The sequence below is a fragment of the Stegostoma tigrinum genome, chromosome 10 (assembly GCF_030684315.1).
Source record: "Stegostoma tigrinum isolate sSteTig4 chromosome 10, sSteTig4.hap1, whole genome shotgun sequence".
NCBI classification, from domain to species: domain Eukaryota; kingdom Metazoa; phylum Chordata; class Chondrichthyes; order Orectolobiformes; family Stegostomatidae; genus Stegostoma; species Stegostoma tigrinum.
In genome coordinates, this window is record NC_081363.1 from 66,727,612 (window position 1) to 66,754,943 (window position 27,332).

Sequence of the window (27,332 nt, forward strand, 5' to 3'; positions counted from 1 at the left end):
TTATGACTATTTGGATGTATTCATCAAACCCATGTCTGTCAATGATAACCTCATGGAACTGGGAGACTTCACTGCCCATGTGGGAAAGTCAAAGTCAGCTGGAAGAAGTTCTAAGTAAACATGGAGTTGGTAAATTTAGAACAATGGCCTGTGACTCCTGAACTTCATAACCAACAAAATGTTCAAACAAGCTGCGGAGTATATGAGGTAATCCCAACCATCTCCTCCTCCCCTTCAGAAAACCCACTGGATCAAGTGTCACTTGATCACTAGTGCTCTTCTTGACCTATCATGGTCAACAGGCAAAACATCCTGCTATGCATGAAGTTGTCAGCCAGTTGAAGGCTGTGAGCTGCAGAGACGTGGAAGGCCCAGGCTGTTAACATGCCCTACAGGAATGAATAATGGGATGAGTGAGAAGATAAGATTTTTTTTGGTGTGACTTGTGGGAAGAGCTCTGATGAAACAGAGGTAAATGGCTTTTAGTAGCTACCCCTGTCCCATCCATGCTCCAGTTCACTCAAAATTGAGGCAAATGGAGATGCCTCAAAAAAAAATCTTGCAGGCAGACTTGTGATTGTGAAGGCAGCCACTTTTGCCTGCACCAAAAGCAGATAATCAGGCTAATGGCCTTCAAGTAGTTAATTGCTCATTTGAGGGCTTTTGTTTATTTGAAGGTCAGAAAAGTTGACCAAGAACATTCCTTTCCAGAACTTAACTATTGAAGTGGGATAGGGAGGAAACTGCAATAGGTATCTCTGCTAGCCTGTCTTGATTGTTTTCTTTCCCTGGCACTTTTATGGAGGGTAAAATGCCTCTGACTGACTAACAGCCAAAATTTTCTTTTGCCTGGCTGTATTTCTACAAGTTGTCTGTGGGCATTTTTCTACATTTTCTGGTGAATACATGTTAAAAAAGTGACATAATTTGCTCTCCTGTAGCTCAAACAGAGAGTTTTCAGCATTCTTCACAGAAGTTAGCTATTTTTATAATTCCCTGAAATTCAGTATGAAAATGCAACAACAATATTTCTTTGTAGCTTCAATTTACTCCAATGTGGCTGTATCTTTTATTTTTGTTAATATTGATACTGAATTTTTGTATTGGCTAACAATTTAGGTTTCACATTGCCTTTAAATATTTCTATCAATTTAAGGTCGTGTTCCAGAATTCCTTTTGGAAAAGGTTCCAGCAATGATTGGTGTTTATGCAGAATCTAGCACACCTTCTTCATTAGAAAATTTAGTGGATGTCGATGGCTCAACATTGGAGGGTTGCATGAGGCGAAGGCGACGTAGTGTTGGAGGTTAGTAGAATTCTGTTTCTGTAGCAGGGATTTTTCTTTTAGAAAGGATGGTGATAAGTTTTTAAATGCGTTCCGCTGCTTGTATTGAATGGCTTTAATTAGTGAGCTAGTTTCTCTTATATTTTGCTTGGTATTTTGGAAAGACAAAAATGGGCAAAATGGCATTAAGTACAGTTGAAAGATCAATGTTGATTTTAATATTATTTTGCGCTTACATTTCAGATATAGTTAGCGGGGCATTAAGTAAACTTAAAGCAAATCGAACACCGTCTGCTACTCCTCAACTTGATGCATCTGGTATGTTTAACAAGAATTGTAAATTTGTGTGTTGTGTGGCCGATCTTAGACAAAATAAAACGAATCTGTAGGAAAACTGCAATAGGACTTTTGTTTCCATGCCCACCAAACTACTGTAGATTATAACATATTCTAACCTCCATGCCTTTTACTTCTCCCCATTCCACTCAGTCCAACTGGAATCATCAAAATTGTGAATGGATATTAAGATAGTTGGTGATTCTAATTATTGAAATTAGTTGCTTGATCTTGTTATGTTGTTAGGATATTCTGCTGGTACAGAAGTTCCCGTGGCAGGAGAGATGTATGAATGTTTTCTAGATGTATCTTGTTTGAATTGAAACGTGAATGTAAGAATACCACAGATATTTATTCTCATTGCATGCTCTCCCCCGTCCCGATTTCTACCTAAGGTTGTTATGTGACAAAAATATAGAAAGCAATAATACAGTGTAACTCGTTCAAACTGTTCACCAAGTATAATGTATGGACATGTGTTGTTTCTAATTTACTGGTTCTCAAACTGGGGTCCGCAGATGTCTGAGGTCTGTTGAGACTTTTCAAGTCATCTAAACAACGTTGTGAAAAATCAAAGAGGGAGAGGATTTCAATTGCCTTATGTGGTGCAGTTACCTCAGGACATTAAAGTACTTCACTAAATGTTTTGTAGAAATGTAGTCATTGACGGGCACATTTCATATATTGCACCAAGCTGTGCACTGCAAGCTTCCACCACCAGGAACTTTATAAATGACAAGAAAATGCTTATTCCGTGGATTGAGAAATAACTATTAGTCCAGACACTGAGATTACTGTTGCTTTTTTTCAAATAATGTGAGCTCTTTTAATCCAGTTGTTCGGGCATGGCAAAGACACAATTGAGGAAGTGTTTTTATTTTGTAATGTGCAAAAAATGAGTTAATTCTTTAATTAGTGACTTTTGCAATCTTGTCCTTGATAGTTATCTGAAATAAATATAGATATCTTAACAATCACGGGTCTTGATTTACTGGTAAAAACCTCTTTGTCAAAACAGCTATCTAAATGTAATCATAGGGAAAGTTGTGTTTTTTGTGTGGTCTATTACAAATGTAATTTAAAATGAAATCTCTGATCATGTATACTATTGATATGTAATTCTGTTTAAAAAGATGCTACATATCTAGGATTAGAGGTAATGAGGAAAACTGGTGTCTGGAATGAATTACTTAATTGTGTTAAAATGTATATAAACAGCCAGCCAAAGGGCCCTTTTGCAGTGCAGAAGTAGAGTCCCTGAACCAGGAGGCCTGGGTTCAAGCCCCATCCTGTTCCAGAGGTGTGTCATAACATTTCTGAACAGGTTGCTTTTAGGAAAATATAAACACCCAGCCAGAAGATGGGACAGAGTATGTGAATGGTGAAGTAGGCTTTGTGCGAAGCAATAAAGCTCCTCCAAAGTATTTTGGTCCTTCTATGCGCTTTGCATATAGGCTGAAGGATTATTTAACATTAGGCAGCTGCCTTTTGCTACTAAATGTGAAAAAGAGGGACTAAGATTTACTGTCGGATTGAAGATATGAATTGGCGTCAGTTTTTGATTTTTGAGAAGGTGATAACCAGAAAGTCTTTTGGAGAAAGATTACTGAAACTAGGTTTAAGATGTCAGGGTATTATTTTCCACTGCTATCTTACAAAACTGAACTTTCTGACCAAAGGAAGGATAAAATCACTGTATAGACGTGGATTACAGCTTTATTGAAGAGAAAAATAAGAATGGTCCTGGCACTTTTGCTTATCACTAGAATCAAGATCAGCTGCAAAACATTTTTGGAATTGGAAACCAAACAGCTGGATAATGAAGAAGCATTGGACATGCTCTTAATCTTTGCGGATAAAAGTTATGCAAAGGCTGACTTTTGAATGCCTCGGAGGCTTGGGCTGCTTTTGACAAATTTCAAAAAACTGGATGATATTTCCGTAAAAGAATCCGTTGTAGATGTAAATTGTGTGAGATTGCTGCAATTTTACTTTGACATCTGTACTTGACTTCAGTTTGTTGAATTATGCAAGGACATCAAACATGGATCCAGTCTTGTTCCTAAAACAAGTTAGATTTAAGGAAAGATACTGGCTTCTAGATCAGCTGTCTGAAGCTCCAAGAGCGTTTGGGAAAGTTTTTAATTTCTGAATGCTTTTAGGCCACAGGGGCTTTTCAACAATGACAATAAAAGTTAAGAGCAGGTATGCGAACAATATTCCAAGGCTTTTCATATATGGGGCCCAAATTTCTGTATGAAAGAAGCATCATAAATAAGGGGAATAGAAACCTTGTGACAGCACTGAAAGACATCAGGAATTAGGAAATTATGGAAGAACAACAAACTACAATAATATCCAAGGGGTAGTTCATAGCTACTTCAGTTATGACTCAGCATAACATCAGGCAAATGAATTATCCAGATGATACTTTATGTGGAAAGTATGGAAGGAGAGGAATATGCGTTGACAAAACAGAAGGAATTGCATTGGTGATCAGAAGATAATGTGTGCCGTAGTAGCACAATGGCTCAGTTGAATGATTCTAGATAACGTATGTACGTCCACGGCACATGGAGTGGACTGAATAAACCGTAACGTAGATAATTTGACGTTGCTTTAGTCTGTCTTACGCAGAGAGTGACGGTTCCCATTTTAGATTCTGTGGTGACAACATGTTGTCACTAAAAAGAATAATAATTCTGTGTGGTGTAGAAGGTATAAATCATGAGGTTGTTGCGTTTGCTTGCTGAGCTGACTGATTATCGCACAGACGTTTTGTCACCATGCTAGGTAACGTCATCAATGTGCCCTCCGATGAAGTGATGTGTTGTTCTGCGCCACTTGGTATTTATGTGATCCAGTCTGCTGCCATGATTCCTAGTGGTCAAAGGAGTCTTGTTGTCAGTTCTAATGTATTCTTGATCTTGAGTACTGTGGCTATCGATGGCCTTCATTGGCTGAGTGCACCGAGATGAGGGAAAGTTCGTCGTGTCATTTTGCTGCTAGCTGATGCTAGTGTATTCTGATGGCTAGTTTCCTTCAGTCTGGCCGATTGTAATGTCTATTGCGGTCATTGCAAAGTATTTTGTAAACTACATTGATCCTGCATATCATGGGTATGGGGTCTGTGGACCTGAGAGTGTTTGTCATAGTGTGGGTGTGTGCGCTATCATGATTCCTAACATATTAGAGTGTACGGTGTCCTCTTGGCATTATACCTAGTAGGCATCTGCGGATGATGTTGGCATCACCATTGTTAGTAGGTGCCTACTAGATAGACAAAGCCAAGAGGATACGGTATGCTTAATGCACTGGCCGCAATACCCTCTATTAAGAACATATCAGAACTGACAACAAGACTCCTTTGACCGTTAGGAATCATGATAGCGCACACACCCACGGCCACACTATGACAAACACTCTCAGGTCCACAGACCCCATACCCATGATATGCAGGATCAATGTAGTTTACAAAATACTTTGTAATGTCTATTGCGGTCATTGCATCGGCCAGACTGAAGGAAACTAGCCATCAGAATACACTAGCATCAGCTAGCAGCAAAATGACACGACGAACTTTCCCTCATCTCGGTGCACTCAGCCAATGAAGGCCATCGATTTAACTGGGATGACGTGACAATCCTACGTCAAGCCAACCGCAGACATGCACAGGAATTCCTAGAGGCCTGGTTTTCAACCCGTAATGCAATCAACAAATGTGGAATTAGACCCCATATACAAAACTGTGCAGAACCGAACTGGAAATGACACTACCCAACTTAGCAGACCAGATCATATAAATACCAAGTGGAGCAGAACAACTTCAATTAATTGGAGGCCTCACTGGTGATACATAGTATGGTAATGAAGCCTCTGTACGATAACCAGCCAGCTTGGCCAACAAGCCAACAACCTCATCCACAACCTAAACTATAAATCTTTGCAAGAATCTTTAAAGATATAAATCATTTCAAAGGTTAAGATATAGTATCTAGTGAAGTACCTTTTACTGTTAAGTAAACCTTCAATGAAGAGGCCCAATTTAAGTTATAGATGAGCACGACAAAGTGATTCATCTTTGGAAGATCAGTGGATTTGCAGTTTACATAGTTGGGACAATATTGTAATCCCTAACGCCTAAGAGCAATATTTAAAATTTTAGAATTAAATTTTTATCTTTAAGTACAGGAGAACACTATCTCAACTAGTAGTAAGACTTGTTTGGCTTGAGATTTTAATGAAACAGTAGCAGTGAACCTTAAGATATGGGAGAAACGGGGAAAAATATTTTTTCTTTTACATTTTGTGAACATAGCATCTAGATGTAGTTTATCCACGGCAATTTATAGTAAAGGCAAAAAGCTTATTGGCAAGATAATGAAAGATGGATAGGAACAGGATTCAGATTACCAGCTAAATTCCTAACTGGCAATGGAGAAGAATTCAGTAATGAGGAATGTGCATGTATGTGAGTGAATTTTGCAGCATTGCACACGGGCAGAAAATTTTGTCTAGTAACAGGACGTGTGGGAGAAGTCAGGCTATGATTAACAAAATACTTTTTCCCGATCAGTTGAATTGCAAACTGACAACCACCTTAGTGTGGTTTGCAGAGCTACGCGTCTAATTAGTTAGCTTATGGCAGGAATCCAAAAGATTTTCTGCATAATGTGGGATCATTCTCTCTCTGACATGCAAGTGATTACGATTCGTTCAATTTTTGCTCAAAATTCAAATGCTATGTGTGCATTTATTAAGGTGGAAGCCTCAGAAAAAAGCCAGGAAACCTATGAATTACTATATAAGGCCATCAGAAAACTGTTTTAATTCCAGGAACACGACTTATTTCAAAAAGGAAGAGCAGAAAACAACAACCCAGGAAAATTTTATAGACGCTGGCAAAAATCTTGCAACATGGTAACAAAACTGTTGCAGAGAAGAACCTCCTAGTGATTCACTGTGGGGAGCATCTGATGCGTCTGAAAAATTAATGATTAGGTAAATCTATAAATGAATTTCAAATTAGTCAGGATTTTGGACCTTAATAAATATAGTGTTTGATGTTAAACAGACCAATTTATAAATAACCCTGAATCAATAGTGTTATCTACAAAATGTTAAGGTCCTGGTAGGTACAGCCAGATCCACATACATAGTAGACTGTATAACTGACAAAGCAGTAGAATCTAATTGGATTTTGCACACAAACTATATTGGAGCACTGAGTTTAACGTGGTACTGTTAAGAGAAGTGCTGAAGACAAATAAAATAATAGTTTTAGAAGAGCAAATGCTCAAATTTCCATCTTTGGATAACGCAGAAGTAATGGCCAATATTTAACCACAAATGCTAATCATCCTTGACAGTACTGAAGTACAGGAGGATTCATTTTATTTCTTCCACTAAAGATATAAATACTGCCCATTGTTCGGCCTTGTAACTGCCCCTATGTCTGTGCCAGAAGCTCTTGTCTCAATCCCACCTGCTTGAGGTGTCATCAAATATCTGAACAAATTTTGATTTTTTTAAAAAAATAAAATCTAGATAAAGAGAATCATTTAAGCAGAGGCAGAGTGCATTCAAATGGAGAAATTAAAAAGAAACACTTCTCAAGTATTTTGTATGTGCTTCACACAAGGATTCAAATCACAAGGATTCTCCAAAATATATAACAGTGAATCTAAAGTAGTTGGACATTCAGACCAATTTTAGTTTTATCTTGAAAGTTGACTGCTTGAGAATAGTGAAGTTTGTGTTCTTGTAAATGCATTGTTTCTACTGTTTCCTGTTATCCATTACCTTTAGAGATGGTAAGACCTGCAGATGCTAGAGTCAGAGATAAGTGTGGAGCTAGAGAAACACAGTAGGCCAGGCAGCATCAGAGGAGCAGGAAAATTGATATTTCGAGTCAGGGCCCTTCAGAAATGGGCCCATTTCTGAAGGGTCCTGACCCGAAACATCAATTTACCTGCTCCTCTGATGCTGCCTGACCAGCTGTGTTCTTCCAGTTCCACACTGTGTTATCTAGTTCACTAAGCCTGTCTTGTGCTTTATTGTTGAAGCTATGGTGTGATGGTATTTATACTTTTGTGTATTTAATGGTGAGATGATCATGTAGCAGTTGTCTCCGTTGTTGTTGTCGTCGTCGTCGTCAATAATCAAAAGTGATGGGCTTTTTGGTTTGACCTCTCAATTCTTTTAAATTTACATACATCCTTTGGCTTAAAGCGAATATGGAATTAGCTGATCAGAAGGCATTGTGACATGGATATTTTTCTTGGATTCATTCATAAAATCCACAGGTATTATAGGTTTCTGAAGAAGGGTCTAGGCCCAAAACATCAGCTTTCCTGCTCCTCTGCTGCTTGGCCTGCTGTGTTCAGCAAGCTCTACTCCTTGTTACTGCAAATGTTGTAAATGGTATACCTGAAATATTAAATATAAGGGAGGCTATGTGGGGTAGTGTCTAATATATTTTTTTCTTTCTCTACTGGAATTTATACTGAATGTCTAACTTTTAGCTTATGAAAATCAATTACATTCTATAGCCTACTTAATGCTGAGGCAATTTGTGAAATCAGTGAGTTGTATCATAGGCATATGGGCCTCTGTAATGTTATGTGGAGCTTTTTGAATGCCTTTCCTATCTTGGTATTTTGGAGCTGGTAGCACTTAATTTGGTTGGTTTCTAATTAAGACAAATCTGATTAGTTATATTAATAAATATTTTAAATTGACAATTGGAGTGTACTTTGGATAGTCTCCCAACATGATTTTTCCATATACAACCATTTCATTTTTGTGTTTACATAATAAATAACAATATCATTCTTTAAAACTTGATTAGGAACATCTTCAGGTACTCCAATAATGAGGACTCCAACATGGAAACGGAAAATAATGGCAGATTCTTCTCAGAGTCTTGGGTTTTCAAACAAAAAACGGTATGTTTTCCTATTCACTGTACTTGCTAAGGTGATTCTGAGTCTAGGACCAGAGTCGTCCAATTTTGCTTATTGTCTTGAAAGATGGAGTTTGCTGAAAAGTTGATGAGAAACCCAAGCTGAATTTTTCAAAGGCCATCATAGGTTCGTTCAGTCATGTAGTTGGTGGTCAGTACCAGGACTTGCTCCCAAATCAAGTTGTTGAAAGTCAAAATCCTACCCAGAGAAAGTTGCCAGGAAATAAGTTGCTTACAGCTTTTGTGCTTAGCTGCACTATCATGTGACTGTGCTGGGAGGACATCTGACCATCTGAGATTTAAGCTGTTTCTTGGCTTAAGTCATTTGGAAAGAAAGGTGGGGTTTCAGGAAAAAGGGCGTGGACGTAGCTTTCAAGCCACTCATTCAGCTCTAAATCATGCATGTGTTAATGCAGATTGAGGGATCTTTCAACTGACCATCTGCCTGCACTCGTTTGTCAGAAGAGTCTATTCTCTTTTCTTATCCTGCATGAATTAAGTAATTGCAGCACAGGTTGGAATATGCCCTTAAATAGTCATTAATTGCCAAGGCTGTGGCTTGGTGGCAAACTCATTGCGCTAGTATTCTAGAACCTCAGGCAGATGTTCTCGGGAGGTAGGTTTGAATCAAGACAAAGCAGATCATGACCTAATGTTATGGTGATGACTGTCAATTATTGTAAAAGGAAATCTTGTCCACTAATGTCCCTTAGTGGATGTGAGTTTGCTCGCTGAGCTGGAAGGTTAGCTTTCAGACGTTTCGTCACCATTCTAGGTAACATCATCAGTGAGCCTCTGATGAAGCGCTGGTGTTATGGCCCGTTTTCCATTTATCTGTTTAGGTTTTCTTGGGTTGGTGATGTCATTTCCTGTTCTTTTTCTCAGGAGGATGGTAGATTGATTTGGAGCCAATGTGCTTGTTCATGGAGTTCCGGTTGGAATGCCATGCCTCCCGGAATTCTCATGTGTGTCTCTGTTTGGCTTGTCCTAGGATGGATGTGTTGTCCCAAACAAAGTGGTGTCCTTCCTCATCTGTATGTAAGGATACTAGTGATAGTGGGTCATGTCGTTTTGTGGCTAGTTGATGTTCATGTATCCTGGTGGCTAGCTTTCTGCCTGTTTGTCCAATGTAGTGTTTGTCACAGTTTTAGCAAGGCATTTTGTAGATGACGTTCGTTTTATTTGTTGTCTGTTTAGGGTCTTTTAAGTTCATTAGCTACTGTTTTAGTGTATTGGTGGGTTTGTGGGCTACCCTGATGCCAAGTGGTCCGAGTAGTCTGGCAGTCATTTCGGAAATGTCTTTGATGCAGGGGAGAGTGGTTATGGTTTCTGAGCCCGTTTTGTCTGTTTCTTTTGGTTTGTTGCTGAGAAATCGGTGGACTGTGTTCATTGGGTACCCGTTCTTTTTGAATACGCTGTATAGGTGATTTTCTTCTGCTCTTCGTAGTTCCTTTGTGCTGCAGTGTGTGGTGGCTCGGTGGAATAATGTTCTAATGTAGCTTCGTCTGTGGGTGTTGGGATGGTTGCTCCTGTAGTTCAGTATTTGGTCCATTTGTGGTGTTTTCCTGTAGACGCTGGTTTGAAGTTCCCCATTGACAGTTCGCTCTACTGTGACATCTAGGAATGGCAGTTTGTTGTTGTTTTCCTCCTCTTTTGTGAATGTTATGCCAGTAATGATATTATTGATGATCTTGAATGTTTCCTCTAATTTGTTTTGTTTAGTGATGACAAAGGTGTCATCCACGTAGCAGACCCAAAGTTTGGGTTGGATGATTGGCAGAGCTGTTTGTTCGAGTCTCTGCATTACTGCCTCTGCTAAGAACCCTGATATCGGAGGTCCCATGGGTGTACCATTGGTTTGTCTGTAGGTTTTGTTAATGAAAGTGAAGTGGGCGGGAAGGCATAGGTCCAATAAGGTGGGCTAATAAGGTGGTATTTACTGTCAGAGGTAGGAAAGCAGTGGATTTCTGGCTAGCCACCACATCACCCAATTAAGTTGCGTTCTTGACTGTAAGATTCCATTCTGTGTAATTTATTTCTCTAACAGGGCTTTGTCAAAATACTAAGCAAAAATACTCAAATATTGGACCCTGTAGGAAAAACCAATTTGTTTCTTTAATTTAGGGCCCATTACTTAGACTACTGTTATCTCAAAAATAGTCATGATATTAACAAACTTGAGTTCATAAAATAGATATTTGAAGAATCAAATGCCAAAAATGAAGATCTTGCTGTCTGAGATCACCTCCATCCAGTTTAAGAACAGTTTTGAGTGCCTATTTATCTCTACTTTCAACTGTGCTTAACTCAATTGATAAACATGTATTATGGACAAGGGCTCCCTTTAATCTAAATATGCACGTCAATTCTATAGTGTCATGACCAATACACAGTACCTCAAACTACCCCAATTGTATTGCCTCCTTAAAATTCATCTTGCGTAAGAATCACTAACTGATCCTGCATTTATTGTCCATCCTAGTTACCCTTTATGAGCTTCCTTCTTGACCTGCTGCAGTCTACTTGCTGTAGATATCTCAACAATGCTAATGGGCAGCGATATGACTTAATGACATTGAAGGAATGACAATGTTTCCAAGTCAGAAAGGCAAGTCACTTGGAGAACTTTGAGTTGCCTTTGTCTGATGGTAGTGGTTGTGGTTTTAAAGGTGCTGTCCAAAGACCCTTGTTGAATTTATTTAGAAAATCAGCCACCCTGTTGTGTGCAGATGACTTTCATCACTCCATTTTTACCAAGATTTAACTGGAAATTTGGGATTTGTCATGTTTCTGAAGAGTCGAACGGCAGCATGCTTTTCTTTTCATTAATTCTTTGTAATTTGTTGCATTTAAAACTCCTATTGCCAGAAAAAGAAATTATGTGGCTTAGTGACTTTTTTCGAATGTCTTGTGAGAAGTGCCATTCAGAGATGGTCACATTGTTACCTTGTGATCAGTCTGGATCAGTCGGGCTGGACATGAGATGAGGCTGGGGCTGGGAAGATTTTGAAGCAGGTACTTCAGAGAAAGCAGCCTCTCCCCACAGTCAAACCGTCCAACCCTGGCAATGTTCTTGTAAATCTTTTCTGAACCCTTCCAAGTTTCACGACAACTTTCCAATAGCAAGGAAACCTGAATTGAATGCAGTATTCCGAAAATGGCCGAACCCATGTCCTTTGTAGCTGCAACGTGACTTCCCAACTTCTATATTTAGTGCTGTGACCAACAAAAGCAAGCATATTAAACTCCTTCTTCACTACCTGCAGCACCACGTTCACGAAACTCTGAACCTGCACCCCAAGTTTGTTTGGCGACACTGCTGAGGACCTTACCATTAAGTGTATAAGTTCCGCCCTGATTTGCCCAACCAAAACCGAAAACCCTTTACACTTTAAACCTAATTGTCTGCTATTTGCTTGGTGGTATGTAGAAAAGGGAAGAGTTTATGCTTGTTCAGGAAACCCGTACCCTACATTCAGAGGTTGATTTCCTAATGGTTTGAATTGGAACTGGTGAACAGATTGAGTTTTGGGATGCCTCAGGATGTCTTTATATGTGATGTGCAGCAGGCAGGTGTCAAATTGTAATTTCAAATATAGTTCTGCATATATATGGCAGAACGTAAGAAAGAAGAACAGGACCTGGAAACAGGAATTGGCTGGCCAACAGAAGGCAGCGAGTGGTAGTAGAAGGAAAATATTCTGCCTGGAAGAGAGTGGTGAGTGGTGTTCCACAAGGCTCTGTCCTTGGGCCTCTACTGTTGGTAATTTTTATTAATGACTTGGATGAGGGGATTGAAGGATGGGTCAGTAAGTTTGCAGACGACACGAAGGTTGGAGGTGTCGTTGACAGTATAGAGGGCTGTTGTAGGCTGCAGCGGGACATTGACAGGATGCAGAGATGGGCTGAGAGGTGGCAGATGGAGTTCAACCTGGATAAATGCGAGGTGATGCATTTTGGAAGGTTGATTTTGAAAGCTGAGTACAGGATTAAGGATAGGATTCTTGGCAGTGTGGAGGAACAGAGGGATCTTGGTGTGCAGATACATAGATCCCTTAAAATGGTCACCCAAATGGACAGGGTTGTTAAGAAAGCATATGGTGTTTTGGCTTTCATTAGGAGGGGGATTGAGTTTAAGAGTCGTGAGATCTTGTTGCAGCTCTATAAAACTTTGGTTAGACCGCACTTGGAATACTGCGTCCAGTTCTGGTCGCCCTATTATAGGAAAGATGTGGATGCTTTGGAGAGGGTTCAGAGGAGGTTTACCAGGATGCTGCCTGGACTGGAGGGCTTATCTTATGAAGAGAGGTTGACTGAGCTCGGACTTTTTTCATTGGAGAAAAGGAGGAGGAGAGGGGACCTAATTGAGTTGTACAAGATAATGAGAGGCATAGGTAGAGTTGATAGCCAGAGACTATTTCCCAGGGCAGAAATGGCTAACACGAGGGGTCATCGTTTTAAGCTGGTTGGAGGAAAATATAGAGGGGATGTCAGAGGCAGGTTCTTTACACAGAGAGTTGTGAGAGCATGGAATGCGTTGCCAGCAGCAGTTGTGGAAGCAAAGTCATTGGGGTCATTTAAGAGACTGCTGGACATGCATATGGTCTCAGAAATTTGAGGGTGCATACATGAGGATCAATGGTCGGCACAACATTGTGGGTTGAAGGGCCTGTTCTGTGCTGTACTGTTCTATGTTCTATGTTCTATCACTAGTATCATTTAGCACAATTTGAATGTAGATCTCGTTGCAGCAGTACAGCTGTTTGCTTGATTACGAATTTCCAGTGACTGCATCTGTGAAGATTTGTCTAGTCTACCTAATCATGCAACAGTTCAGTTTGAACAGAATTGTCTCCCTGAAGCTGAATAATCCCCAAGAAAAGGAGCTGAACTTCTCAGAATTAAAGCTTAATCAAAACATATTTACTTCAAATTTGTAGGATAGGGAAAACAATTTTGCAAGTACCTTGTCATACTAGCACTTTTACCATTTTGTTGATTTCCAGTTACGGTCACTGGGATATTTTGTTTTGCTGTTAAAGTTAAACGTTTTCTAAAATGCACATAAATTGAAAAAAATGTTATTCCTCACAGGCGTTCAATAAGACACAATATAGCTTTGGAGCTGTTGCCCAGCGGTTTTCTCAGTCAGAATTCCACGCCATCTTCACATGATGTCAAGAAGAATGATGGTATGAATAAGGCCTTCACTTTTTTTTTAAAATAGAAAGCGTGCTTCTGCACTTCACCCCTGGTGATCTAATGTGAGGCCTTACTTTTTAGGGAAAAATGCTGCAATATGAACATAGTTTTTTTTAACCCTTCATTTGCAGGGAATAATTGAATATGAATTCTGGCAGCTTGAGCACCCCTAATTTCAGTTGTCCAACTTTGCCTGTAGTCTTTTTCTCTGTCTCTCGCTCATTGCATTCAAGCTGCTGTACAACTACAAATTATTCTTCTTCATGTTATCAGTTTCCATATACTAGTAGAGATGATCTTAACACCATTAGGAATGATAGCTTTATAAGCAATCTTCTAAAGATCTAATTTAAATTTGTTTAATTGTGGCATCAATTTGCTACATACCCCACATTTTTCCAAAGCAATACACTGTGGCTACTGGAAAACAGAAAATGCTGGAAATATTCAGCAGGTTTGGCAACCTTTGCTAGGAGAAACCAATTTTGATGAAAGGTCACAACTTGACATGCTAAATCTGTTTCTGTTCCTATAAATGCTGCTAGACTCCTGAGTACCCAGCAGTTTGTTTTTATATCCATTTTCATAGCATTTTCTCTGTTACCAAGCAACATCCTGTCATCATCCACTGTAACTTATTAAAAATAAGTCTTGAGTCTGGAAATTTGATTTAAAAGTTTTTTTTGAGGTATAAACCTTAGCATAGTTTTTTTTGCTAAAAGAAGAACCGGAGTACTTTGTTTTGGATGTGAACGTAAGTTAGCTAGCATCTACAATTGTGCCATGTTTATATGTGGAAAATTGTCATGAAGCGAAGAAACTATTTAGAGATGCATTTTGCTTTGTGATCTCTGATTAGAACTAATGGCTAAATTATGGAATTCTGTTATCAAAGATTGATTCACCATTATGTGTTAATTTTTATATTCCCCCTATCTAATCATCGTACCCACCATTCTAGTCTTTTTGGTCTTTAACCACTTGTGTTTTTTTAGACTTTACTAAAATTTCTGAAGAGGTAGTAGATTTAGTAAGAATGAATTTGTGATTAATTTTTATTTGCTTAGTTAATTACACAATACATTCTATTTTTGAAGGTAGCCCTCAAGTGTCTCTAGAGTCATTGCAGGGTCCGCTATCCCTCTCTGCTGGAAGTGTTATGCTTCAGTCAACTGCATCAATAAATCGACGGAAAAGTAAACGGCTAGAAAATAAGATGGAGAGGTAATTTCACAAATTATTGTATTTGCCTTTGTTTACTTGATGTTTTGTGAATTATTAATAGCTATTAATGTCTTTTTATCCTGGTAACAAGTAAAATGTACGTTTAACTGCCAATATGATTTTTACTGACCAATGCATGACTGGTTTATTCCTAGAATGCTGGAAAAAAAAGTGGTTTTAAAATGTAAGGAAACAATAAATAGTGTTGTTCTGTGTTTGGCACATGCATTTGCAATCAGTAGAGAAATATACACACAATTTTGCAAAAATGTTTGCAACATAACCGTTCAATCATTACCCTTGCAGAAGGTCCTGCTTGAGTAATTGTGTACCTGCATCCCTGATTTTCTATCCACTAATTTGAGATTTTGTACTCTGCACTCATCTTCACTTTGGCATTATAAATGGGCAAAAGAAAAATCAATTTCTGGCCATAATTTGAAGAAGAAATATAATTACACAAGATTTAAGTGTCTGCAACTTAGTGATTTATGCTGAATCAAGCCTACTTGTAATACTTTGTCTCTTATCTTAGACTAAAATTTTACATATTAGTAGATAATATAGACTCTATGTTGTTATTCTCAGATTTTTTGTTTCAGGAGAAGAGAATGGCGTGGTGGGAATGTCACTAGCTAATAACCAGAATTTCCAGGTTAATGGTCTAAGTGTGGTGAAATTTGCATCCAGTTTCTTCGTTTAAAAAAAACGAATAAAAGGATGGCCTGATAGCAACCGCATAACCATTGTTGCTTATCATACAAGCCCATTTGGTGCACTTGCGTATTTTAGGGAAGGAAATCTGGCATCCTTACAGACTCAGGCCTACATGTGACTCTGGACCCACAGCAATGTGGTCAGCTCCTAACTAGGCCAGTCCTTGAATTCCACCCTCTTCCCTGGCCACTGTCTCAGGTTGCATTAGGCCAGTTACAATCTTGATGTCTTAATGATCCAGGGCCAAGTTTTCATGACCTTCGCCACACACTCCACCTTCAAATTTGCGCACTACCTTTTTCCACATCTCATTCATTTCCACACTTGACCAATACAAGGGCCTCCTTTCTGGCTGCCCATCTCTTGTGGTCTGTATGCTTTAACTTGTCCAAAGTTCTGTTTTACATTTCATTTCCTACATTAAGTGGAACTTAATGTAGGAAATGAAATGTAAATGTAAAAGACTCTGCCTTTGTAACCTATAGATCTGAGCATTCAATACAATGTCTAAGCACGCATTGAAGGAAAAACTTCCTCAAAATCTATCTCTTTGATAGGTTTAAAAATCACTGTTTTTAGGCAGTTGGGTTTTGTCTATCGCAAGGTGACTTGAGACATTTTTTAACATTAAAGCCAAGGTGAGTACAATTATTAATAGATCCCTTATGTTTACCTAAATGAGATAAATCATCACAGACGCTTTTAATATTTCTTGTTTTGATTATAGCTTGGGAATTGTTTTGAATCAAAAAATAGTACCAAGTTTCCCACTGATACAATTGGTCCTTTTTTAAGTTAACAAGGTGTAGAGCTGGAAGAACATAGCAGCTGTACACCTTGTTATCTCAGATTCTCCAGCATCTGCAGTTCCTACTATCTCTGGTCATTGCCATCTTAAAGGTTTACTTTATTGAATTAGTTATGCTGCACTTAGTGGCACCTGCAATTTATGTCCGCTAGTGTTTGCACCTTGAAAGATTTTAGTTTTCCTTCTCGTGCATATTTAAAGACGCTTTTTCCCTAATGAGATTTTAAGCCACTGAGAATGGATCTTAGCCATGTTACCACGAGGTTACCAAATTTCTCTCTACCCATTTCAACTGGTCAGTAATAACACCACTCATTATGCTGATTTCCCTGGACTGGAAAGAGGGGATACAAATCAACTGTAGTTTCTAATCCTGAGTGCTATCTTGTAGATTTTATTAGAATTGTGCATGGGTATACCTGATGTGAAGAAAGTATCAGGTTTTAGTATGCTCTTTCACATAAACTAGTAGGAGGAAGTAGTTTGCAGCTTTGTGAGGAGTGGACATGTTACTGGTGAAAAGCTGGTGAAAAACGAGACAACTGTTGACAATAAAAGACTTGGAATAATTATTTCACATGTTGATTAAAAGTCCAAAAACAATCAATTCATTTCTTTTGTAGAATGGAATCTGGAAAAGCTAGTTGTTTTTCTCCCAAGCTTAGCCGAAAAGAAATGGTCCGCAAGTCCTTGCGTTTAAGGTTTAGCCTTGGAAAAAACAAAGACTTTGTAAGTTTATGCTTTTCCAATCACGTAAAGTTCTTCTACTGGTCTTATTTTTGTCTTTAATTCAAATGTTTCATGTGTCATAAATGTGTGTATTCTCTCATCCAGATTAGAGATATTGTTCGGGATTGGGGGCGGTGGGGGACATTGAGAATTGACTCGTCAAATGAAAAACCTAAGTTGTGTTCCTCTTAGTTCCAAGGGTTCTTGGTGTAATGCTTTGCTTTAGAGTTGAGATTGTGTACTCCTGTAAGTAAATGGATTGTTCAGTTGAAATTGTTATATTTGGGACTCTTGATCTAGTTGTAGTAGTCTAATTTAGTTACACTTCTAGGCCTCAAGTTTGTAAGTTAAAGGTTAATAGTGATGTGGAATAGGTACATGAAAGACAAATGAATAGCTTTTCCTTATATGGAGCTAAAAGACAACTGGGTCTCAGAAGTTAATGTATGGGGGATCTCTTGTTGCCAAACTATTTTTCTAATTATTTTTGGTTTAGGGAAAATGTCCTTAGTACAATTAATATGGATCTTTTCTCTTCTGTTTGGACATTACAGGTGGGTGGGACCTAGTAAAGACTAAGCACATAAATGGCTAAAAGTAAACTGAATGCATTGTTTGAATTGTGCAGGTTATATATTAAAGCAAATTTTATATAAAATGACTAGACTGTACAATTGAATCAAATGTCTGATACTTTAAAATGAGCAACTTAGTGTGGAGACATTGTAAGCGGAGATTGCTGGAGGTTTGGACATGTTAAAGTTCAAAATTTTGTTATGCAAAAAATCTCATCAAAGTACTAATGGACCTTGTACCTTTATATTTTTGAAGTCATTTATGTTTGCTTTTTCGTTTTATTAATTGCTTTGTCAGCACTGAAAATTGGCAATCAGCACATTTTTACATTGGTAGGTTACAAGTCAGTTTTTTCTTTCGTTTTTAAAAACTACAAAAGATTTAAGTTGCAAAGGATCAGCCTTACACATATAAACCCAGATTTCATGGCTGGCTGTGGAGAAGTAATTCCTGCCATTCACCTTAATGACGTCTGCCCTCACAATTTGCTCTAATTCGCATCTAATCTTGGGTATGATGCTGCAGTGGATTCCTGGTGTCCGTGAACCACGAAAGAAACAGTGAGACTCCTAAACTAATCAAATGGAAGAATACTTCTCTTAGGTTTGCAGGTTGATACTTTCTGGTATACAATCGGGTTTAAATCACGAGCAGAAAACAGATTAGACAAAGTAAATTGGTAAAGGTAAGAGATTAGTAGCAAAGTGAAAAAATAAAATCTCCATTCCTTCAGAAAGAATGAGAATCTGCATTATTTTAACCTTCAGGGCCAGATTATTATTTGGAAGTAATTACTGATGATCCCACAATCAAATAGTAAGGTGGGTACATTTAAGACTGAATAAAGTTCAATGGTGTCTTTAGTGGGAAACTAATTAGAAAGTACTTGAAAGATGCGCAATACATGAACCTTAATGTTGAGTCTTTTGGTGAGGACTGTTACTGTTGAAACACTGCAGGAATGGAGTATCAGTGACCATACCCACATTTCTGTGCTTAAGTGCACTTGTGTGAATGCAGGAATTATTGTCCAGTTTACTCCCTAATATCTCCAAGCACTGCTAGGTTCTTTTGTTATCATTGCAGAATCTGGGCCAAAGAAGTATACTTAACTTTTCATTGAATTTGTGTTTTTATCCCAGACTGTTCCATTACTCTGTTTATGGAAATTACAGACAGTATACTGGTTATATTCCTTGCTTAACTTTATTTGTGTTCATTAGATTGTTTCAAATTAAACTTTATATGAATATTTTAATTTTGCACAGAATACTTTATCGTCCAGAGGCCCAGCTCCAAATGGATCAGAAAACGTTGGTTGGCGTCTTGCAAATCAATGTGATGTTCACAACTACAGATGGTTCTCAACGGAAGATCTCCCATCAACCCCAGTTGTAAAACACCAAGATACAAGAGGTAAATGCTAATCAAGTTCGCCATTTATTTCATGCATCCCACATACCTAACGTGACATGTTTTAGGAAAGTTGCATGCTAAGTACAAAAATTAAAATATGAAATTGTAAAATAAATGATGTTACAAGTGCTTTCCTTATTGTAAAAATCTGTAGTTCTGTTGTTCAGTTTTTAATTCTATTATTTCTGAAAATATGTTGCTGGTTGAGTTGGACCTTTTTTCATTGCCAAAAGATTTATAAAATCTTCAGCTTTTATCCAGGATTCAGTAGTAATAGGATATTTCTCAGTCTGTTCATATCTGTGTTAACTGATGGGTATTGAAGTAAATGGAGTTTAAGGCTGAAGTCTTTACCAGTATCAACTCTGAGTGCTGTTATATTGAGATTTAGGATGGATTTGAATTCAACCCAGACTAATTAGGTGCCTGTTTATTCCACAGGAATCTCAAGTAAAATGAGTTTGAAATGTTGTAATGCTATTTCCAGTAGGTGTAGACTTGCAGCATAAAATTGATTCCACTTTTCATATTTGTACCTTTTTTACTGTTTGGGAAAGATACAGTTCACGTTTGTGACAAGGTGAATTTTATGTGTAGCAAATTCTGAATTTGCAAGACCTGAATGTTGACATTTGGAGGCATTGGGGAGGAGTGACCATATTAACATTCATTTGCAGGTAGAGTTGAATAGTTGTGGGGATTGAATGGGTAAAAGTCCTAAGTGCATCAGGAAGCTGATTTAAAGTCAGAGCCATACATCATTGAAACAGACGATTTGAGCCAACTCATCCATGCTGACCAGATATCTTAATTTAGTCCCATTTGCCAGTATTTGGCCCCTATCCCTCTTAAACCCTTCCTATTCATATGACTTTTAAATGTTGTAATTGTACCAGCCTTCAACACCACCTCAGGCAGTTCATTCCAAACACGCACCACCCTCTCTTTGAAAACATTTTTCCCTTGGGTACCTTCTATATCTTTCCCCTCTTATCTTAAACCTATGCCGTCTAATTTTGGACTTCACTACCTTGGGGAATTGACTTTGTCTATTCACCTTATCCATGCACATCAAGATTTTATAAATCCCTGTAAGGTCTCCCCCCAGCCTCCAAAGCACCAGGGAAAATAGCCCCAGCCTATTCAGCCTCTCCATATACTGCAAACCCTCCATTCCCAGGCAACATCCTTTGTAAATCTTTTCTGAACCCTTTCAAATTTCACAACATCCTTCCTGTAACAAGGAGACCAGAACTGAGAGCATTATTCCAAAACTGGACTAACCAATGTCCTGTACAGCTGCAGTGTAACCTCCCAACTCTACACTCAATGCACTGAACCATAAAGTCAAGCAAACCAAATGCCGCCTTTACTACCTTGTCTACCTGCGACTCCACTTTTTCAAGGAACTATGAATCTGTACTCCAAGGTCTCTTTGCTTGGCAACGTACCCCAGGATCTTAGCCTAAGTGTTTAAGTCCTGCTGTGATTTATCTTACCAAAATGCAGCGCCTCATGTTTATCTAAATTAAACTTCATCTGCCACTCCTTGGCCCATCACCCTGTCTAGTCAAAATCCTGTTGTACTCCAACGTAATCTCCTTCACTGTCCACTGCAGCACGAATTTTCATGTAATCTGCAAATTTGCTAACCATACTTCCTATATTCCTATCCAAATAATTTATATGAATGACAAAAAGCAGTAGACCCAGCACTGATCCTTGTGGCACGCTGCTGGTCACATGCCTCGAGTCCGAAAAGCGACCCTCTGCCGCAACCCTCTTGTTTCCTACCTTTGAGCCAATTTTATGTCCAAATAACTAGCTGTCCCTTTCAACTAGCTAATTGTGGACAATGAGCTCCTAGAAGACACATTGATATTTTGAGGACACTAATAATGTTTGAAACCTCTAATTTAACCTGCTTTGTAGGTTTATTCCCAGCCCTTGATAAACCTGGTAGCGGCAGGAGATAAAGACAGTCTTGGGAGATGACAAATACCTCCGAGCAAGTTAGGAGGAAGAGGAGTGCTTCATCCTTATTATTCCCCTCAGTTATGTTCCCCTCCAGTCAGATTATATCCCTGCCCCCTTGCCTGGTATTGGGACCTACTGGATATTCTCCGCATGAATGGATGTCATTCTTTTCAATCAGACTGTTTGGAAAGCCTGTTGATTTCAGAAAGAGAGCATTGAGTTAAAACCCAGATTTTCAGGTTTCCATGTCTTACAGCACCCCTCAAATCTCTGCTCCCAGCATGGTAATGTGTAAAAAAAAAAAAAAAAAATTAAATGAAAATGCTTTTATCAACAGCTATCTTCCACTTTGGAGAAAATAGAGTTTAATTGTTATTTGATGTTTTAGATGTGGTGCTTGGCTGAAGTTGCCATGCTTTTTAATGGATGATAGGTGATTATCCACAAGGAAAAGCAAAATAGACATGTTTTTACTGGACTCACTAGGATGCATACCTCTGAGATGGGGTGGGGGAATTCCTTTTTATTTTTTGGAAAGTCGATGTTGTATCAGCAAAACAGGGTCCTTCTGGTTTCATAATTAGCTGAGTTTCATTTCTAGTTAGTGGAGTGCAATCATTCATTTACTTAGAAAGGCAGAAACAATAAAAGACACTGCTGAATATGATGCCGTGCTTCCAGTACGGGAGGCCATTTAGAAGTGGCTAATTGTACCTGACTGGAAAATAGTTGAGCTGCATCTTCTGCATTATGATTATATGTTCTCTTTGCTATTTGTTCCACGTTCCACCCTAGGCTGGAGCATCTAATTTAACATTGTTTTCTAATCGCTTCTTGTTTCCTTTCAGACTCAAAGTGCATAAGTAAATCAGAAGAAAATCTTCTCACTCCGTGCAATAAAGATATCCAACGAATGTCTTGGGATGGTTCCAGTCCCACAGAGTCCCAAGTAATTTGTAGCCATCTGGATGTGGGAGCCCCATTAGAGCGTTACCTAAATTCCAGAACTTCTCAATCAGAACCTGCACTAGTCTTTGGGAAACCACCCACCATACCAGGGGATTTACGGAGCCAGTGTGCAGTTCACAAATGTGACAACCAAAAGAGCAGAACTCCTAAAAGTGAAGATGCAAACATTGTCACTGAAGAAACTGTGTTGAATATTGAAAGGGGATTTTCTGAATTGGGAAGTGACCTGTGTTCATTTGCTGGAGACCATAAACTTTCCAATGTGAAAAACCTGTGTGAAAATGACTTGCTTCTCCAGCAGACTGAAGATGTGGCTGACCCTCAGAAGCCTAATAGCCCTTACGGAGATGTATCAGATCCAAACTGTTCATGCCCTGAATTGCCAGCTGAACAAGTTTCTGAAACAAAATTTCAAAATGCCAAAATAGGTCCTGGCTCAACAGATATGAACTCATTTGGCAGGAGCAGTAATCTAAATTGCATTAATAATTTAGATCAGCAAGACACATGTGAAACTGCAGTTCTAAAAGACAAAAACAAGTACCTTCTACCTTTAGATGATAGTAGTAGGATAAACAAAACCCAGCCATTATTTAAATCTGTTGCAATATTTTCATTCAGAGGACAGCCTGATAAGGTGCCATTGAATCATGAAATGTTGAAAGAACAAGACGAAAATAGTTCTGCGCAAAACTTTACTGTGCCAATTTCTACAGACACATTAGATGATCGTTCTCATCCATCTGAATTACAACAGTCTTTGCTCTTGCAAAATGAATTAGAACCTACTTTGACTAAAAGTGGTGACAACATACTATCTATAGATGGAACTCCAGCTTTGGAATTCCCTTCAAAGATGCTTACTTCGGATGTTCCTTTGAGGAAGGTTTCAGAACAAGTTACGAAGAGCTCTGAATGTGGTCGTCACAAAGTGATTGAACATATTCAGTGGTTCAACAGTCTTTCATTAAATGACCAAACTCCAAAGTGCCAAACTGTTCAATCACCTATAACATTCAAACGTACCCCTGTTCGACAGTCTGTTAGAAGGATGAATTCGTTATTGTATGGAAATGACAAATCGATAGCGACTAGGACCAGATCATGTAAAATTGCAGCTGGCTCTCCATTGGTTAAGTCAGTAAGTCATGAAAGTGTTCTGCCATCCAATCCAAATTCATTTTCATTTGTGCAAAGTACAAATATTAAGAAAACTAAACAAAATAATCTGTCTTTTGAAGGATTTTGCAAAACCAAAGCAGCAAGACAAACACAGCATTCTGCAGTTTTTAAACATGAGCGTTTAGCTAGTCAACAGAAGAATTCTTTTGATCAGAATATTAATCAGTCAGTTTTTGGGGATTTGACTAATGGAAAAATGTCAAGAACCCATCAAATTGATGGTGTACTGCCAAAGCGTAGTGTAGTTATTGAGAATATGTCTTGTGCAACTCCAGTGAAATCCATCTGTAATTCCATGTTGCTTAAAGTTTCAGAAAAGGAAAGACATCGTTACAAAGGTTCACCAAAGTGTCCGTTATCAGGAAAGCTGTCAACTAAACCTATAGACCTATAAACATGTAGAAAACGATTATTCTGTTATCAATCAACATTTGCTGCTGTTTCTATGCTTCCAATTGCACAAGTTGAGCTCTTAAAGTTGGCTTCAACATTGACATTCAGGTTATAATTACTTGGAATGCTGGAATTTGATTTTAAAAAATTAAGTAACTATTGTCAAATGTATAAGAACAATTTTTGTACCTATGCGTTTTTATTACTGTGTATTTGTGTGCTTTGCTGAAGTGTAGGTTAGCTGTGTAGAAAGCTGTCCTCTTACTTTGAGTGATATTAGACAAGTAATAGCTTTGTCATATCTTGTAACAGCAGCTTTCTTAACTCTAATTATTTTTTAATTCATTTTTTAAATTACTGAGTGAAGAATTGAAGATGGGAGAATTTAAAATTACATTTAAATTCCAATCAAAAGGAATGTAAAATGACACCCGCTTCCCATGACTGTCCATGTGTAGTGCAAGTTGACTATGTGGGCTAATTTTATCGTGTTGATTCTATTTAACAAGATTTCTCACTGTATATTGAAATATCTTCCCCTATCAGAGATTCCCATTAAGCACCTTTTTAGTTATTTTATGGTTTTTATACAGTATATTGTACTGTAATTTTATATTTTAAAATGAACAAATCTTCAACTGTACTCTGTACTTTTATTATGTAAGTTGTCTATCTCAGCTTTGTACAACAATCCTGTTGCATTTGACTTAAATATGGCAACTTTTTCAATGAAATCATTGTCAGTTGACCTGAGCATAAATATAAATGGTAAGAAATTGTTCACAATATTCCAGTCTATGTTTACAGCAATAACTCGAGTGGAGCAGAATTGAAATAAACAATTCCTTCTGTTTGTAGTGCATTTATTTAAAAAAATGTTGCTCCTGACTTAAGTATTGGTCTGGAGTACAATCAAGTGGGATGTTGGAGCAAACAACTTAGAGTAAGATGAAAAAGGAAAGGGTGTAACTGGCAGAAGAATGGAAATCCTGTTGGAACTTCCTTATGAATCAATATTTGAGATTTATCAATTTATAACATTGTACATACTTAATAAATATTTTCTATTTAACAAACATGGGCAGCAAATTACAGATTCAGGCTTTACTTCCCCTTTGAAATGGCTCTCCTTTGCCATATTGAGAGATTTTGGTTTGCTCCTTTTGTAGTGATTGCAGTGTCTGGGTTGTCTTAGTGTGATATTAATCATATCATATATAAATAATCTTGCTTTCTAACGATTATGTGAGTTATACATACCATCACTTTGGATCATTCCAAACAGTCTTTCCTTTAAACCATCATGAGCAGTTTCAAGTATATGCAGTTTTCACTCTTAATCTAGAATTTTCAGAGGGAATGTGCTTATTTAAAAAAAAAGACAACCCATGCAAAGCCACTGGTACCCCACGTAAAATCCCAGTGTTGTCCTTGGGTGAATAAATAGTATAATGTATGGTTTATTAAGTACAATAAAGGTCATTTACACTAGGAGCTGTAGGGTTTGGTTTGGATATGAAATGGAAGTTTGCTTCTGCCTTTGCTGCAGGCAATGTTGCCCAAATCATAGTGAATTAGAAGATAATCCAAATATGGCTAACTCTGCTCTTTTATATTCATAGTCTTATCCAAAGAGCTGATCCTGAGCCACTGTTTTCAGTTGAAGTTTTTTTTTTGTTTTGGTACACGTATCATATGAAAATAGATCCAGAGCACTCAAAAAAAATGTGGAAAATATTTACTCCTCAACAGAAAACAAGCCTGTACCAGGATAGATCAGATTGGTCTTTTTGATCTTTGTGTTAAAGAAATGTCTGCCAAAATATGGAATCTTTCAGGACATGCCTCATTTTACAGTGAATAAAGTACTTTTTTTAGTCATCACTGTAGCAACGTAGGAAGCCCACAGCAGGATCCCACATTCTCTGTGAGGTTGATACATGGGATGCATATTAAGCAGTACACTTTTTGGGGGTGGGGGGGGGGGGGGTTGGTGTGTGGAATCTCCTATAGGACTTGGAATCAGTAGAAAAGATGTAGTTAATGACTGAAACTTGTGTAGCCTCTTTAGCCATAATGGAGTATTCATATATGTGTAAATGGTAAGGCTGAACTGAATTTGATTCCCATGCATTAAGACATTGAATGCTCACACCTTGCCTATCAATTCCTCGATCAAAACTCTTCAGACCTGACAGGACAAGAAAGGGCCTTGCTGTCCCCTAATTTTCTAAGTAATGTCATTGAATCTTGTACAAAGGTGACTGAGCAGCCAGGGTCTTGACATAATACCTCCTCTGAAAGACCATACCTTCAACAGTGCAGCATTTCTGCAGTATTGCACTGGAGTATCAGCCTAAATATATTGTGTCCAAGTACAGAAAATAATTTGAATCCAGCTTCAGACACGAGAATATGACCAAATGAGCTGCAGCTAACACTATAAAATGAATTATTTCAAAGTATGCAGTCAAACAATTGCCAAATATTTGCTCGTATGCATTTCTTCCTAATTAAATACTGAATTGAAGGGTAAAAGATGTCTGGGCTGTGAATGAACACCTAATTGAAGATCAATACTAGTAACATCAATGCTAATTTCCCATTCAACAATCCTACATCATTACCGTTTCTGCCCACATGACTTTCCATACATGTACCCACTCCAGAAACAATCTCCACCCCCCTCTCCCAGCTCAAGCTTAATATTAAGCCCAAGCCTTGCCAGGTATTCACTTTCGGCCCTCACTGATGAAGAACAGTTTGTCCTCTGCAAAGGACTCACCTTCATTCCCTTATGCCCACACATCAATGAATTCTGCATGTGTTTAGATGTCAAACTTTTTTTCCTCCACCTCTGAGACTATTTCTTTGAACACCAGTCTGGTGTGTTCGTAGCGCCAGGTCTGACACAGTAGGGCCTCCCTCCCACCCTCCTCCTCTAACCTAATTAAAAATCCACAGACTCACAGTAAACACACAAAGGCTGAGGGAAGTCCCTGGTGAGTAAAGTGCGAGTTTTCAGTGAAGAGGCTCAGTGAGGAGATTATGCCACTGTTGAAGAGGGTGAAGACATGACTGCCAAGCTGATTCAGTGTGCTGCATGCATGATGTGGGAGATCAGGGACACTGATGATGTTTCTGGCTCCTATAACTGTGGAAAGTGTGTACACATTCAGCTTCTGAAGGAGGTTGTTGCAGCACTGAAGAAAGAACTAGAAGACCTCAGGGTCATCCGAGAGAATGATAATTTTCTGGACAGGACCTTCAGCAAGGTCACTATACTGAGGATACCTGAAGAGAGAAGGGGGATGTCGATGACAAAGGCAGACATGAATGAAGTACAAGAGACCCCAGGGGAAGCACCTATAGTAAACAGGCTGACTGTCTTGGAAACTGCCGAGACAGACGACACTGCCAGTCCGAGAGGTGGACAGGTCTGCAAGTCAAAAATTGCTGTAGAGGCAGAGCCGAGAACTCAGACATCACGGAGAGCTGTGGTAATAGGGGACTCCATTGTGAGAGGGACTGACAGGGGTTTCTGCAGCAACTGG

The 27,332-nt window shown here is 38.5% G+C and overlaps 1 protein-coding gene across 1 annotated transcript in view; it reads left to right on the forward strand.

The window, feature by feature from the left end:
- The window catches only part of LOC125455628 (rho GTPase-activating protein 11A-like), a 47,422-nt gene extending 22,826 nt beyond the window's left edge, over positions 1-24,596 (forward strand). The window contains exons 6-13 of the mRNA XM_048537859.1: positions 1,157-1,306; positions 1,529-1,603; positions 8,472-8,568; positions 13,680-13,777; positions 14,885-15,011; positions 17,160-17,265; positions 19,110-19,257; positions 22,083-24,596. Of these exons, the coding sequence (XP_048393816.1) occupies positions 1,157-1,306; positions 1,529-1,603; positions 8,472-8,568; positions 13,680-13,777; positions 14,885-15,011; positions 17,160-17,265; positions 19,110-19,257; positions 22,083-23,779 (2,498 nt within the window). The 3' untranslated portion in view covers positions 23,780-24,596. The remainder of the gene's footprint in view (positions 1-1,156; positions 1,307-1,528; positions 1,604-8,471; positions 8,569-13,679; positions 13,778-14,884; positions 15,012-17,159; positions 17,266-19,109; positions 19,258-22,082) is intronic.
- Positions 24,597-27,332: the final 2,736 nt, after the last annotated feature.